Raw genomic sequence first — 15472 nt, 5'->3', positions numbered from 1 at the left:
AGAGACTAGACTACACTTGACCACATGTCAGTGTGGATGCAGAATGTTAGTCACTTACACATGAACATGGCCCAAAGGCGACCAGATACCGCCTTCTGCGGAAATCCCGCATTCTGAGGTCCTGAACGGTGGAGGTTCCCCGCACCCTGTCCTAGACTGCAAGTGGTGGAGCGGGAAAGCCAGGGGGGCAGGGGTCATGGCCTTAACTCCGGAGCCTGTGTCGCTAACCACTGTATTTCCTCTGCCATTCAGAAAAGCTGGTCCGGGCCTGGCAGAATCTGGGGGCCGAGACACAGCACATCTGACAGAACAGCCCTGGAATAAGGTGAGAGAAGACGGCTGACTGCCAGAGAGGGGGCAGGCTCGCAAAATTTTGAAAATGCCATAAAGTTCTCCGGGCCTCAGAGTATTTCCTCAGTGCATCTACCTGGGTCTACCACAGCCTGGGATTTCCTTCTAGATGCATCCTAAGGGCTTTTCAGTCCTGAGGAGGGCTCTGCACTGAAAACATACCCTGCGGCGGTACGTACTCCCACGTTAGCTGGGAGTACTGAACACCCTCCTGAGGATGAGAAAGGGACCAGAGTGGGTAGGGGCCGAGGCGCCACAGGAAAGCTGCTAAAAGAGGAAACAGAAAACTGAAAGAAATGCTGTTCCACCTTGGAAACAAAGTGCACTTCAGCTCTGCCAGGAATTGGGTGAAGGGGGTTCAGAAATCACAGGCTGCTTGGGCCACGTGGTGCCTTTACCTTTACTCTCTACTTTCTTCGTGCCTCCTGACTTTGACTTCCGGGTCCCTTTCCCTCCATTGCCTTGTAGCTTCCCAGGTGTCCCCGTATTCCTCCCTCTCCTGTCTGTTCCTGTGAAGGGAGCGCTGTGACTCCAGAGACAAGTGGATCTAACATTTAAGACTGCAACATTAATGCTTACCTAAATTTCCCACCTACCCCAACAGATTTCAGACTTGCCAGCCACTACAATCACGAAAGCCAGTTCCCTAAAATAGTTCTCAATCTCTTATTCTCTCTGTACACACGTGTGTACATCCTACTGGTTCTCTTTTTCTGGAGAAACCTTAGTCAAGTATAGGTACATTAGTAAATAAGGGCAAGAATAATTAATGCTGCCTGTTCAAGAGGCTCAACGATTAGGGGCAGCTCTCTCTGTTCCTTGTAACCAGACAAGTTCTGGCCCCAATTCCTAAGACTACCACTTACCTCATACTACCTCACTTTACCTAAGTCAGTTGAAAGTAAATGGCTTTACTTTGGTAAATTCTTCCATATTATATGCATAAGAGTTTATTATTTTCACTTACTTTTCTATCTCTGATTTTTTATTTCTTTTTTTTTTTCCTTAAAGATCTTACTTATTTATTTGACAGAGAGAGAAAGAGAGAGCACAAGCAGTGGGAGTGGCAGGCAGAGGGAGAAGCAGGGAGCCAGATGCAGGGCTCAATCCCAGGACCCTGGGATCATGACCTGAGTCGAAGGCAGCCGCTTAACCGACTGAGCCACCCAGGCGCCCCTGACTTTTGATTAAAAATGTCTCTACTGACTCAATAGGAGTCTGACCAACATCATTATGAGTCTGTAAATGTTTCTGCCACCAAGAAAATGCTGTCAACTTAGATGTCACAACTATCTTCTACTTTTTTTTTTTTAAAGATTTTATTTATTTGAGAGTGAGAAAGAGAAGAGAGCACGAGTGCACAAGCAGGGGGGAGGGGTGAAGGGAGAGGGAGAAGCAGACTCCCCGCTGAGCAGAGAGCCTGCCATGGGGCTCAATCCCAGAACCCTGGGATTATGAGCTGAGCCAAAATCAGATGCTTAACTGACTGAGCCACCCAGGCACCCTATCTTCTATTCTTAATAATCAAAGTGTTTTCACTTAGATATACTGTGTAGAGCAAAGCTTTTGTATGTTTCTTCACCTGAAGAGATCTATTTTAATTCAAAATGTTTGCTATTTTCTAGAAGGTGGTCGTGGGGCTTTTTCGTTCTTCCCCTAAGTCATTCCGCAGAGAAGACACTGCTGCAAACACCCTACCTAGCTAACAATATAGTGCCGGCACAGAAGTCATCTCTGACTTACAGAAAATGTGTTTAAAATGCCAACGGCAAGTAAGTACAAAGCACTAATGTCAAACTATCCCTCTATTTTGGTGCATGACAGACACTAAACAGCAGGTGCTGATTTCCTCTGACACCTAACATCAGTGCCTTGTTTCTTTCTTACTACTCCCACCGTTGTTCTGTTTGATCTATACTCATCCATGACACATTGCAACTTGCTGATTTTATAACGACTCTGTATGTAAATAAAATGAGTAAGAAATACAAAACCTCAATGGATAATTTCTACCTTCTTATAAAGTCAAACCTGCTCAGCTGAACGTGCTTCTATCAAAACATGGATGAAGTGCCATAGCCAGCTCTCAGTGTGCTTGCAGAGCAAGAAAGAGAACTCAAAATTCACATGTAATTAATGGCAACTGTAGAGTCTATTCATACACAAATCAGAGCACTCCCGATTATTATACATTAAATCAAAAGATTTCCAAATGGAGCAAAGTCTAGAAAAGTTCTGTCAAGTTTACATGACAACTATGAGACATAAAGTACTTAGGAAGATATTTGTAAGGAAACAAATCCCAGCCATTATTTTAAAGAATTATTTAGCATCGTTTCAAATATAAATTATCCTCTGTCATCATTTCATCGACATGTGTCCCATTCAAACATGCAATTATCAGTCACATACAGCATGCAGCATGCAGTAAATGGACAGCAGAGGTTAATAACCTGGAAGCATAGGATCTGAGAATGTGAGAGCAAGTTAAAGACAAGAGTTCCTCTCCATTGTCACTGAGGGTCGAGAAGCAATGCTGAAGCGTAGAACAGTGAGAGTGGGGGAAATACAGTTTGTCCAACACATAAACATATCTCCGCAAGTGGCGGCAGGTATAACTGAAAGACAAAGGTAAAAGGAGAAAAACAGAGAGGAGTTTTCCTTTGAAAAAATAAGCCATTCTCAATGTCCTCAAAGCTCTCTGTGTATTTTCACTAGATGGCACCCAAGAAAAAACAACTGTTAAAAGAGAATATTAAAAAGATAAAAAAGAAAACAAGCAACCTGTTTTAAAAATGGGCGAAAGATCTAAACAGACACCTCACCAAAGAAGATACACCAATGGCAAATAAGCATATGAAAAGATGTTCCACATCATATATCATTAAGGAAATGCAAACTAAAACAATGAGATACTGCTACAAACCCATTCGAATGGCCAAAATCCAGAACACTGACAATACCAAATGCAGGGAAGGATGTGGAGCAGCAGGAACTCTCAGTTACTGCTGGTGGGAATGCAAAAATCATACAGCCATTTTGGAAGACAGTTTCAGTTTTCTTACAAAACTAAACATACTCTTACCATACAATCCAGCAGTCATGCTCCTTGGTATTTACCCAAATGAGTTGGAAATTTCTGTCCACATAAATACCTGCACATGGATGTTTATATCAGTTTTCATAATTGCCAAAACTTGGAAGCAATCAAGAGGTCATTTAGTAGGTAAACGGATCAACTGTGGTACATCCAGAAAATCAAATATATTCAGCACTAAAAAGAAATGAGCTATCAAACCATGAAAAGAGAGGGTGGAATCTTAAACGTGTATTACTTAGGAAAGAAGACAACCTAAAAAGGCTACATACTGTGTGATTCTAACTCTATGACATTCTAGAAAAGGCAAAACCCCACAGAAGGTAAAAAGATCAGTGGCTGCCAGAGTTTAGTGGGGAGAGAGGGATGAATAGGCAGAGCACAGAAGATTTTTAGGGCAATGCAATATTCTTTATGATACCATAACAGTAGATACATGTCACTATACATTTGTCAAACCCATAGAATGCATATCACCAAGAATGAACCCTAATATAAACTATAGTCTCTGAGTGGTAGTGATTATGTCAACGTGGGTTCATCAACTGTGTAACAAATGTTATCACTTCTGGTGTAGAATGATGATAGCAGGGGAGGCTGTGTGTGTAGGGAGACAGGGTACATATGGCAATTCTCTGTACTTTTGCTCCATTTTGCTATAAATGTAGAACTGCTCTTAAAAAGGGTATTTAAAAGTGGGGGATGAAATCTGCCTTGCTAGAGCAGAGTGGTATGAGAGATTTTCTCTCTACAATACTACAAATATGTTCCTGGAAGACAGGCAATAATAGTACTGCAATATGGAAGATATCATGGTAGAGGAACATGGAATTGGGAGTAAGAAAACTTCAAAATCTGGATCCAGCCCAGCCGCTGGAAGTTTTGACAGTGGGGATTTGATCTCTCCAAGCCTCAATCCCACAAATTGTAACACAGAAGTAAAAACATTAAATTATTCCAAAATTTTGAAGTGATATTTAAAAATAAAAATATAAAAGAATTATTATCGTCAGAGCAATTTCATCCGTGCCACATTTCAGACCACTTGAAAATAACTTGTTTGAAAGAGGAAAATGCCAAATGAATGTGACAAGGTGAATCAACAAAACCGTGAACACATCAACATCAATGGATATGCTTAAACTACTAGTCTTTGAGAACCTTGTCTAAAAATCCACGCCAAAAATACACCAAGTTCCCAAATTTTATTTTGGGAATAAATTAATGAAACTAATAGATTAAAAGATTAGAAATAGGCAAATTTCCAAAACTTGGACAATTCAATCACCCATTCAACCTATTAATCAGCCCATCTACTTATCTCCAAGCAGTATCTATTATATGTGGCACATAGGAACTATGCACGACCCTGAAGACAGCGTGAGGAAGAAATTACACATAATCCTTTCCCGAGATTACAAGATAGAAGTAAGACACATATTAGACAATAACAAAATCCCACTGAAACTGTATAATTTCTAACTGTAATAAGCACTATGAAGGAAAAGTAAGAGGAGTAAAATGGAGATCTCACCTTGAGATTTGGAAGCTGAGAAAGGGCTGCTGCAAAGTGAATTTTAAGCTGACATCTTAAGGAAGAACGGAAGTTAGCTACATAGAGTATAGACTGGGGGAGAGGAGCCATGAATAAGCTAAAAATATCTTACAAACAATACACGAGGGGCGCCTGGGTGGCTGAGTCATTAAGCATCTGCCTTTGGCTCAGGTCATGATCCCAGGGTCCTGGGATCGAGCCCCACATCAGGCTCAGTTGGGAGTCTGCTTCTCCCTCTCCCACTCCCCCTGCTTGTGTTCCCTCTCTCACTGTGTCTCTCTCTGTCAAATAAATAAATCAAATCTTTAAAAAAATAAATACATGAATATCGTAAGGAGAGTGGGTTCAAAATTAACAGCCTTTCTCAGGTCAAAAAACAATGTTTTTTTTTTTTTTTAATTGAAGTATAGCTGATACACAATGTTACACTAGTTTCTGGTGTACGACATAGCAATTCAACAAGTCTATACCTTATACTATGCTCACAAGTGTAGCTAGCATCTGTCACCATCCAACACTATTACAATACCACTGACTATATTCCCTTTGCTGTACCTTTCAACCCCGCGACTTATTCATTCCATAACTGGAAGCCTGTATTTCCACTCCCTTCACCCATTGTGCCCATTCCCTCACTTCCCTCCCCTCTGACAGCCATCAGTTTGTTCTCTTTTGGGTCTGTTTCTGCTGTTTGTTTGAAAAAAACAATCAGTTTTTTTTGTTTCAGAGAGAGAGTGAAGCGCGAGGGAGAGAGAGAATCCTAAGCAGGTTCCACATCCAGTGTGGAGCCTGACATGGGGCTTGATCCCATGACCCTGAGATCATGACCTGAGCTGAAATCAAGAGTTAGACACTTAACCGACTGAGTCACCGAGGCACCCCAAAAAAACAATGTTTTTTAAAATATAGTGATTCTAGGGGCACCTGGGTGGCTCAGTCGTTGAGCGTCTGCCTTCGGCTTGGGTCATTATTCCGGGGTCCTGGGATTGAGCCCCACATCGGGCTCCCTGCTCGGCAGGAAGCCTGCTTCTCCCTCCCCCACTCCCCCTGCTTGTGCTCCTGCTCTTGCTATTTCTCTCTGTGTCAAATAAATAAATAAAAATATTTAAGATAAAAAAAATAAATTAAAAAAATAAAAATATAGTGATTCTAGTCCAATGACAACAAAATAAGATGAAATATACAAGAATAATGTACAACAAATATCTATGAAGAAATCTTTAAAATGGTAATAACAAAAAATTTAAAAGAATTGATAAAATGGAAGAAAAAATTTTTAGATAGGAAACTCTGGGATTATAAAGTCACCAAATGAAGACTATACTTTCAGGGATCATTTCTATAGTTTGTTATAAAGTCACCAAATGTTCTGGTGTTAGTCTAAAAATTCATGTTCTCAAAAATATCAAGAGTTTTAAAAATGAAACTAGACATGTTAATTCTGAAGTCATATAGAAAATTAAACATTTAAGAAAAGCCATAAAATTCTGAAAAACTATAGAGTTCTAGGATGGGACTAGCTCTACCACCTATTAAAAAAATACTGTAAAGTGACATTACCAGAAACAGTTTGGTATGGTGCATGAGTACAAGAACACTAGAAGAGACTGAAATAAGATGAGAACAGAGTATAAGATAAAGGTGGCACTTTATTTTTTTTTTTTTTAAGATTTTATTTATTTATTTGAGAGAGCGAGAGTGAGAGATTGAGCAAGGAGAGCAGCAGAGGAAGAGAAAAAAGCAGGCTCCCCCACTGAGCAAGGAGCCCAACCTGGAGCTTAATCCCAGGATGCTGGGATCATGACCTGAGCCAAAGGCAGATGCTTAACCAACCGAGCCACCTAGGTGCCCCAAGGTGGCACTTTAAAACAGAAGATCTGATGCATTATTCGATAAATGGTATTAGGATAACTGAGTAGATAATTAGGAAAAAACAGAGATGACTCTTAACCTCACCTCCTAAATCAAAAGAAATTCCAAGTTGATCAAAGATTGTAAGGAAAAAATAAAACGACAAAAGTTCAAAAATAAACCATATACCTGAGCGCCATTAAAAAATAAGTCTTAAAGTTGAGCACATAAAAATGGAAAATATAAATAGAAGAGACAATCACTTTTTCACTGTGCATCTTTTGTACAGTATGAACTTTCTGCCACTTTCATGTATCTTAGACATAAATTAATGAATAATTTTTAAAAATTGAAAGGGGCACAGGAGCAATTATTTCAGAGGGACTATGCTAAACGCAGGGAGATTTAAACAAGTTCAAGAATCCGAAAGAAGTTCAGTATGGCTGGTGTATGTTGGAAAAATGGTAAAAGGTAAGGTGGGCTCATGCAGCGCCTTGTGAGTTGTAAGATTCATCACATCATGAAAAACTAATGAAGGGTCTGAGCGGGGAGCAACTAGATATGGTTTACTTTTTCTAAGATGCATTTCTGCAATACAAAGATAAAATTGGAGGGGGGCAAAAGTTGAAAGATACAACCAGAAGCGCCAAGAGTGGAAAAGCAAAGACCAGTAAGCAGCCACTGCAATCGCTTATGCAAGAATCACTGACGATGGCCTCAGAGCAGGAGAGCAGATTCAAGACCTTTGGAAGTAAAACCAATGGGACTTGCTAATTGATTGGAATGGGAGATGGTGTCAGTGGAGGAAGATACCAAGAATAATTCCCTGATTTCTGATATTAGGAACTGAATGAAAGTACATTTTCTGAGCTAAGAGAAACTAGAGGAGGGACAGGTTTTATGGAGAAGATCATGAGTTTAGTTTTGGACATGCTCAGTTTCAGATCCTGCAGATGTGAGATGTCAACAAATGCTGGGACACATGTAAGCTTGAAGCTAGAGAGATGTGGACTAACCCAGAGACAGAGATGGATACTGAGAGACACATAGATGGAGGTCAAAGTTTGGGGAACATATATGAGATTATGTAAGGTCAGAGGGAAAAAGACAGGACCTGGACTAAGAAATTCCAGGATATACAAGTTAGAGAGAGAGAGGTGCTGGTACAGAATACTCACGGGTAGCTAGAGAAGTCAGAAGAAAACCTAAGAACGTTGTCAGAAGGTGTTTCAAGAGGGTCATGGTCATGATATACCTTTAAGATGATCTCTGTATATGCTAAGCATATAAATCTTAAACTTTCAAGCTGTGTGACTGAAACAGTTAACATATTCTTGGAAAAGGAGCTCCTGTTCAATTTAGAGAAGTTCCTTCCTCTTAATTTAATAATCTTGAAATATTCTTTATTATTATTTAATAGAGATTGAATGGAAATAGCCCTGGTGATTAGCAGACACGTGAGAGATGTCTCATTATGAGAAAAATCCTTTGGTCCCACCACTTTTAGCTTACAAAACAAAACAAAACAAAAAACAAACAAGAAATGAACAAATGAAATACAACTAGTTTTTAATGATTATCTTTTAATCACAATTCTGTCATGAAATCTGTCTTAATATTTTCACCGCAACTGTAATAATGGTAAAAAATGAATTCAAAAATGTACTCAATGCTAGACTTTGACACTGTTACTTTGAATTCAGCTCAATTAATCTGTATTCCTTAACTACAAATCAAGGCACAGAAAACTGGCTTTTAATTACATTATCCTGTCATTAACTACGAGCATCCACTGGATAAATAGTATTTATTGGTTGCTGAACAAGATTTTAATTATGAAATTATTTTAAAAGCATGTGGTCTACATAAGATGTTTCAAAAGAAAGGCGCAGATACGAAAATGGATTTAAATATAGGATGTTGCATTTATTTCAGCATTTCACAGCTATACCCAACAAAAGAATCTCTTCTAATCATTCTTAAATAGTTACATGGCATCTGATTGAAATCTTGCTCTGACAAGATACCTCTCATTTTTTTTTTTTAAGATTTTATTTATTTATTTGACAGAGAGAGACACAGCGAGAGAGGGAACACAAGCAAGGGGAGTGGGAGAGGGAGAAGCAGGCTTCCCACTGAGCAGGGAGCCCGATGAGGGGCTCGATCCCAGGATGCCGGGATCATGACCTGAGCTGAAGGCAGACGCTTAACGACTGAGCCACCCAGGAGCCCCTAACTCTCATTTTTAAATATTCTTAAAACACAGTGGTAATATTACTATTACCTTCCATGAACGGAACAGTATAATCCTTTTTGATGAGTATAGGATCACATTAAGTTTTTAGCAATTGCTCATATTAAGCTGGTGACCAAATGCAATGCATTACAGAACAATCTTACCAAACCTTTATTTTGCAACTGATCTTTGGAATTTAAGTAAGGAAATCATCTTGCAGAGCTTGACTTCATTCTAAAATGTGAAACTCATTTTGAATACAGATTCTCTCTGATTTTGTCATCTACAAAACTGAGAATACCTTTAATGATTTCTTCTAAGAAAGTTATTAATAGAAGTACTAAATAGGAACAGGTCAAGGACAGATCTAGAAAAATGCACTAGAGATCTCTGTGTCAGCCACCAGGCCATATACAAACACTAATCAACAGCTTTTTGATATGTTTTTCAGCCATTAATATATGAAGGAGGAATCTGAAAAACAAAACAAAAACACTTTCACATTTATGACTTCTTTATTTTTCTGTCCTCATATTCCACTGTAATAATTAAAAAGAGGTATCACAATCCCCATTTAACAAATGACAAAACGGCAGAATAAAGAAAATAGGTGACACACTGACTATCATGTCAGTTAGTCATGGAAGAATTACACCCAGTGGAATCCACCGACAATTCAGTCATACTCAGGGCCAGAGGTTCCTAACTCTATAAACCAACATCCAAGCTCAGGACCCACATTTTCTGGAATCTCCGTAAGTCCTGTACCTGCCCACTTCTCCAAAACCAAAGTCTTAAGAGGCTGATAATGTCTAAGATAAGGTAGAGTTAATTTTTTAAAACAGGTTTATAATTAGATACTTTTATTGAGTCCTAGAAAGGACTCCAGGACTCAATCCACCAAAGGAAAACAAAACTTCAGAAAACATAAAAATTGTTTTAAGGTGGTCATGATTCACATTTTGAAGCAAGCGATCACAGTTAATATTAACAGTAAAGAGACATGATATATCTCGATAGGATCACAGCAGAGCTTAAAATCTAGTCCTGAGGAATCAAAAGAATCCAAATTGAAGAGTATCTTACAGAAAACAAAAACAAAAAAAGCTCCATATTCTTCAAATTTTGAAAGACAAAGAAAGGCAGAGGAGCTGTTCCACACTAAAGGAGATAAAAGAGAGCAACTAAATGTGATTCTGGGATTAGATCCCAGGGAGGGTTACAAGGCAATTTTTTTTTCTCTAGAAAGGAAATTAGTGGGGTAAATGACAAAATTTGAGTGTCTATAGATTAGACAATGTTAATTTCCTGGTTTTGATAAATGTTTTTGTTTTTAGGAAATAGACACTGAAGTACTTGGTGGTAAAAGTAAAGGTATAACATGTCCATAAATTCTCAAATGTTAAAAAAAAAAACAGACACTACGCAAAAGTGGTAAAATTTTACCATTTTAGGACTCTAAGGGAAAGGTGAATGAGAAAACTACACTTTTTTGCAAATCTGCAATTTCAAGATAAAAGGTTTTAAAAATGAATACAGTATTAAAACATGAAAGTCATTTTTTTTAATATAAGAAAGAAAACAGAATCTTTTTGATATACTGAATAATATCCATTTTAAGATTATGACATTCAAATCTAGAGCACTAAAATGTCATTCTGACCTCTATACTTAAAACTTAGGACATCAAAGGGGCGCCTGGGTGGCTCAGTCGTTAAGCGTCTGCCTTTGGCTCAGGTCATCATCCCAGGGTCCTGGGATCGAGCCCCACATCGGGCTCCCTGCTCCTCAGGAAGCCTGCTTCTCCCTCTCCCACTCCCCCTGCTTGTATTCCCTCTCGCTGTGTCTCTCTCTGTCAAATAAATAAATAAAATCTTAAAAAAAAAAAAAACAAAAAACTTAGGACATCAGAAAAAACTAGAGCGTGGGAAGTAAGCAAATGTGGTCTGGAGCTATCCCATAAAAAACAGTCACTGTTACTTAAGAGTTGCATTTTCATAAAAAATAAAATCCCTTTAGTGCCTTCTTATATGAAAATGTCCAAGATTATGCAATGTATAGTACTGAAATGTTATTTGATATGGCTAAGCTTCACCAAAGTAAAGTATGAAAATGTTCTCTCCTAAAACAATACTTAAATCTGTAAAAGATCCCCAAAACCACAAGCAAAAGAGTGATGCTTTAAAAAGATCCCTGAGTCAGGCTTTCTAATAATGTATTTTCAGCGCTTTGACAATAAAATTATATTCTCATAGCAACTTTTTATTAATTTCTTTTCTTTTTTATTTTAAAGATTTTATTTATTTATTTGACAGAGAGAGAGATAGCGAGAGCAGGAACACAAGCAGTGGGAGTAGGAGAGGGAGAAGCAGGCTTCCTGCGGAGCAGGGAGCCCGATGTGGGGCTTGATCCCAGGACCCTGCGATCATGACCCAAGCCAAAGGCAGAAACTTAATGACTGAGCCACCCAGGCGCCCCTTCTTAATTATTTATATGCTTCGCAAACTTTCAAAAAAAATTGAAATCACCAAGAAACAGATTAAACTTTTGGACTATCTAGATTATTATGTGCATCCCTTTCCAATGTCTATTTAAAATTTTTTTTAGAAAAAGCTTGTTGATAAAATTCATTAGTAGATATAAAATACCAAGAAATTAAAGTAATAATGAATGTTTAGAACCTACATGAAGAAAATGACAAAAATTTACCACTGGGCATAAAAGAAGCCTTGATTAAATGATTGATTTAAGCCTTAATTAAATGAAGAGACCAGCATGGTTCTGGAGACAGGAAGACAAAATATTATAAAGGATGCCATGATCCTCCATAAGACTAGGAACATTAAGTTAAATTTCTACCCAGTTATGACATCTGGAACTGAAACAAAAGTCCAACTTTTTCTCTACATGACAGTCTTTAAATATATGAAGAAACTGTAAATCTCTTAAGGTTTTCTTCTAATATTAAACATCTTTTCTTTCATTTTTCATCTTTCTAGATTCTCATCAATCTTATTACTCTCCTTTGTATATTCACACTGATTCAGCAATGTAACAAGGGCAGAGAGGAATATTTTCTCACTTAGAATTGCTGGGACATGGTGATGATAAAGAAGCAGACCAACTTTTAGTCAGTTTTATTACAGTTTTAAAATTCTTTACAGACACAATGCATTGCCAGAACCACTGGTATCATCCCACGCTTGGTTTACCACTGATTCTTCTTAAAATATGGCAACGCAAGTGAACACATTATTCTAGATGTGTTTTGTTTTGGGTAATGATGAGTAATTTATATACTATTAGTACAGCTTTAAATTATACATGTTCAAAAACTAAAATCAAAAGGGGGGCACCTGCGTGGCTCAGCTCAGTTGGTTAAACATCTACCTTTGGCTCAGGTCATGATCTCAGGGTCCTGAGATTGTCAGGAGCCTGAGCCCCGGGGTTGGGCTCCCTGCTCAGCGGGGAGTCTGTTCCTCTTTCTCCTCTGGCCCCTCCCCCCTCACTCTCTCTCTCTCAAATAAAATCTTTAAAAAAAAACAACCCTAAAATCAAAAGGAAAAAATTCCCTCAAACTGAAAACCAAAAGAAATGATTTAACTGTACATCGAGTGATAAAACCACACAAAGATTTAAAAATTGTAACAAATTATTTTAAAATATAGAATTGATCATATATATTCAGTGGCATATATTCTAAGGACAGAGACAAAAAAATCACAAGCTTCATTCACTAAGACTTAGTAACAATATTACTATTATCTTGAAGCAATTACTTGTACATATAGAGACATACAGGGAGGAATAAAGAGAATATATTAATGCAGTTCAAAGAATCGGATTAGAATTTATGTTAAGTAACCTTAAATCTGAATCAAAACTAACAGTATGAACTATCTTTTTCCTTTTCAAGAATTTATGTTTTACTAGTTTTGTCCATGGAAGAGATCTGAAAGAAATGACAGACTCCATAGCAATTAGCACCCCTATCACCCACCACCAAATTGTGGTCTCTAAATATCATTTAGATAGAAAGAAACCAGAGCTTCTTGAAAGAATGGTGGTTTCTAGGTCTGAGACAGGAAATGTGCAAGATGAGCCTGACACATTCTGTTGGCCTCAGAACAGGAAAGCAGGTTAACTATCAAAGAAGAAAAGCATCCTATCAAAAGACGACATAAGAGTTTCCCATCGGCCAAAGATGGCACACTCAGAAACCAAAAAAGATGACTCTGCAAGTGACTGAAACACACATAGTATTTATATTAAAAAAATGAAGAATTCATAATAAAACAACTGAAAAACCAAAAACCAAAATGCTTTGTTTAAGAGGACATCAATCACTCTTTCTGAAAATTAAATATTGAAGGAAAAGAAATAAGCATTAATCCTGTCTTTCCAAGCTAACCTACTTGGGAAGAAAGAATTCTACCTAAAAAATATGCGTGTGATATTCTAATTTAAAAATTTCCTGGGCGTCTAGCTGGCTCAGTCAGTAGAGTATGAGACTCTTGACCTCAGGGTCGTGAGTTTGAGCCCCACGTTGAGTGTAGAGAATTCTTGAAAACGAAATCTTTAAAAAAATTTTTCCTTTTGGCAGCCAGTAATGAAACGACTAATTCAATGAGAGATCATCAATGGATGAAACCATCACATGAAGGAACAATGGTGCAACTTAGAAGGAAGGGATTAGGCTATCACCAACTGAATTGATTAATCTTAGTATCCCTGGGATAATTAGGCATTATGTGTTTCCTGATACTCTGCAATATGAAATACACAGGAATGTTTATGAAGAACTTTTGCCGAAAAGGTTGAATCTCAATGATCTATTCCCCAGAGTTAACTTTCAGTTTGCAGAAGAAATCAATGATAGCAAAAACAAATTAAAGGCACAGGAGAAGGCAAACAGATAAACCCAAAATGTGGGATATTCTATAAAACAACTAACTTTTTGTTGTCAAAGTTGTGAGTTAAGAAAAAAAAAGAAAGAAAAAGAAAAAGGAAGGAGGGGATACAGCTCTAGATCAGGGATCAGCAACCTTTTTCTAAAGAGCCAGACAGTAAATACTTTAGGTTTGTGGGCCATACTGTCTTACAACTACTGAACTCTGTAAGTGCAAGAAAGCAGCTATAGACAAAATGCAAATAAATGGTCATTGCTGTGTTCTAATAAAACTTTATTTTAAAAATCCTGACCCTGCTCTAGATTGAAATAATCCTAAGAGACATGACTATTTAATGCGGTGTGAAGACCTCGTTTGGACCCTGATTTGAACTAACCAAAATAAACAGGTATTTTTAAATCAAGCACACTGTGAATATTGATTTGATATCAGATTAAGGAACTGTTAATTTGCTTGTGTGGACAAACTAATCAAACTGACGCAAACAGGTAACAGGTGCTACAAACAAGAACTAAACACAGGGAGACTTCAACCGATCAGACAGGTGAAGAAAGTTTTCCCTATGACAGTTAATGATTCAGCCAAGATTTACAGGATGAATAAAGATAAGCAGGAAAAGAATACAAGCAGAAGGAACAACACAGATTAAAGATCTGTGTTGACCTGGAGGGAGGGAGCAGTAAAAGGGGCCAGATTACAGAGGAGTTTGGTCTTTACCCTAAGAACAATGAGAAGCACAAGAAGGGTATTAAGCAGTTTCAGGATAAGATTTGCATTTTGATCAGTCTACCTGCAGACTGATGAGCCAAGAGTTGGTAACAGACTTCATAGAAGTTACTGCAGTAGGGTAAGGGAACTAAGGCAATGAGGTAAAGGAGAGAAGTGGGCATATATGACAAAGTTATTCACAAGACTCAGTGAAGAATTGGCTACGGTAGGTGAGAGGAAGGGAGAGAGGGTCAAAAATGACTCCCAGGCAGGGCACCTGGGTGGCTCATTAGTTAAGCACCTGCCTTCAGCTCAGGTCATGATCCAGGGGTCCTGGGATCTGGGATCGAAGCCTGCATCTGGCTCCCTGCTCAGCGGGGAGTCTGCTTCTCCCTCTCTCTCTCCACCCCCTACCCCCTTCCCCCCCCCCGCCATGCTCTCTCTATCTCTCTCTCTCTCTCAAATAAATAAATAAAATCTTAAAAAAAAAAAAAAAGACCCCCAGGCTTCTGGCTTGCATAAAAGGTGATGTCATTCACTGAGACAGGGAACAGCACAGAGGATCAGCAAGGGCAAGGGAAGGGCAAGATTACGATTTCCATTCTAAATACACTGAGGTCTGCAATAACTCCGAGAAACTTGAAACCTGGTATCAGGTATATGAATGGACAAAAAGGTCTCAGAGGTCCAAGGATAGGTCTAGCCTGAAGACACATGTTTGGGAGTCATCTGTATACAGGCACGCGTGGCCGAGATCACTGAGG

The 15472-nt window shown here is 38.4% G+C and overlaps 1 protein-coding gene and 1 pseudogene across 2 annotated transcripts in view; one reads left to right on the top strand and one right to left on the bottom strand.

Moving 5' to 3' along the window:
• The window catches only part of DYM (dymeclin), a 340668-nt gene that overhangs the window by 144119 nt on the left and 181077 nt on the right, over positions 1-15472 (bottom strand). Inside the window, exon 14 of one of the 2 annotated variants that reach the window (XM_036078200.2) lies at positions 2805-2969. The exons of the other annotated variant lie outside the window; for it this stretch is intronic. Within the exon in view, the coding sequence (XP_035934093.1) occupies positions 2805-2969 (165 nt within the window). The remainder of the gene's footprint in view (positions 1-2804; positions 2970-15472) is intronic. 2 annotated transcript variants of the gene reach the window in all.
• On the top strand, positions 6318-6428 carry LOC118526823 (small nucleolar RNA U3; annotated as a pseudogene).

This window comes from Halichoerus grypus, chromosome 13 (assembly GCF_964656455.1).
Source record: "Halichoerus grypus chromosome 13, mHalGry1.hap1.1, whole genome shotgun sequence".
Lineage (NCBI taxonomy): Eukaryota > Metazoa > Chordata > Mammalia > Carnivora > Phocidae > Halichoerus > Halichoerus grypus.
Note: the sequence above shows the minus strand (reverse complement) of the source record. Positions and strands in the feature narration are given on the sequence as shown.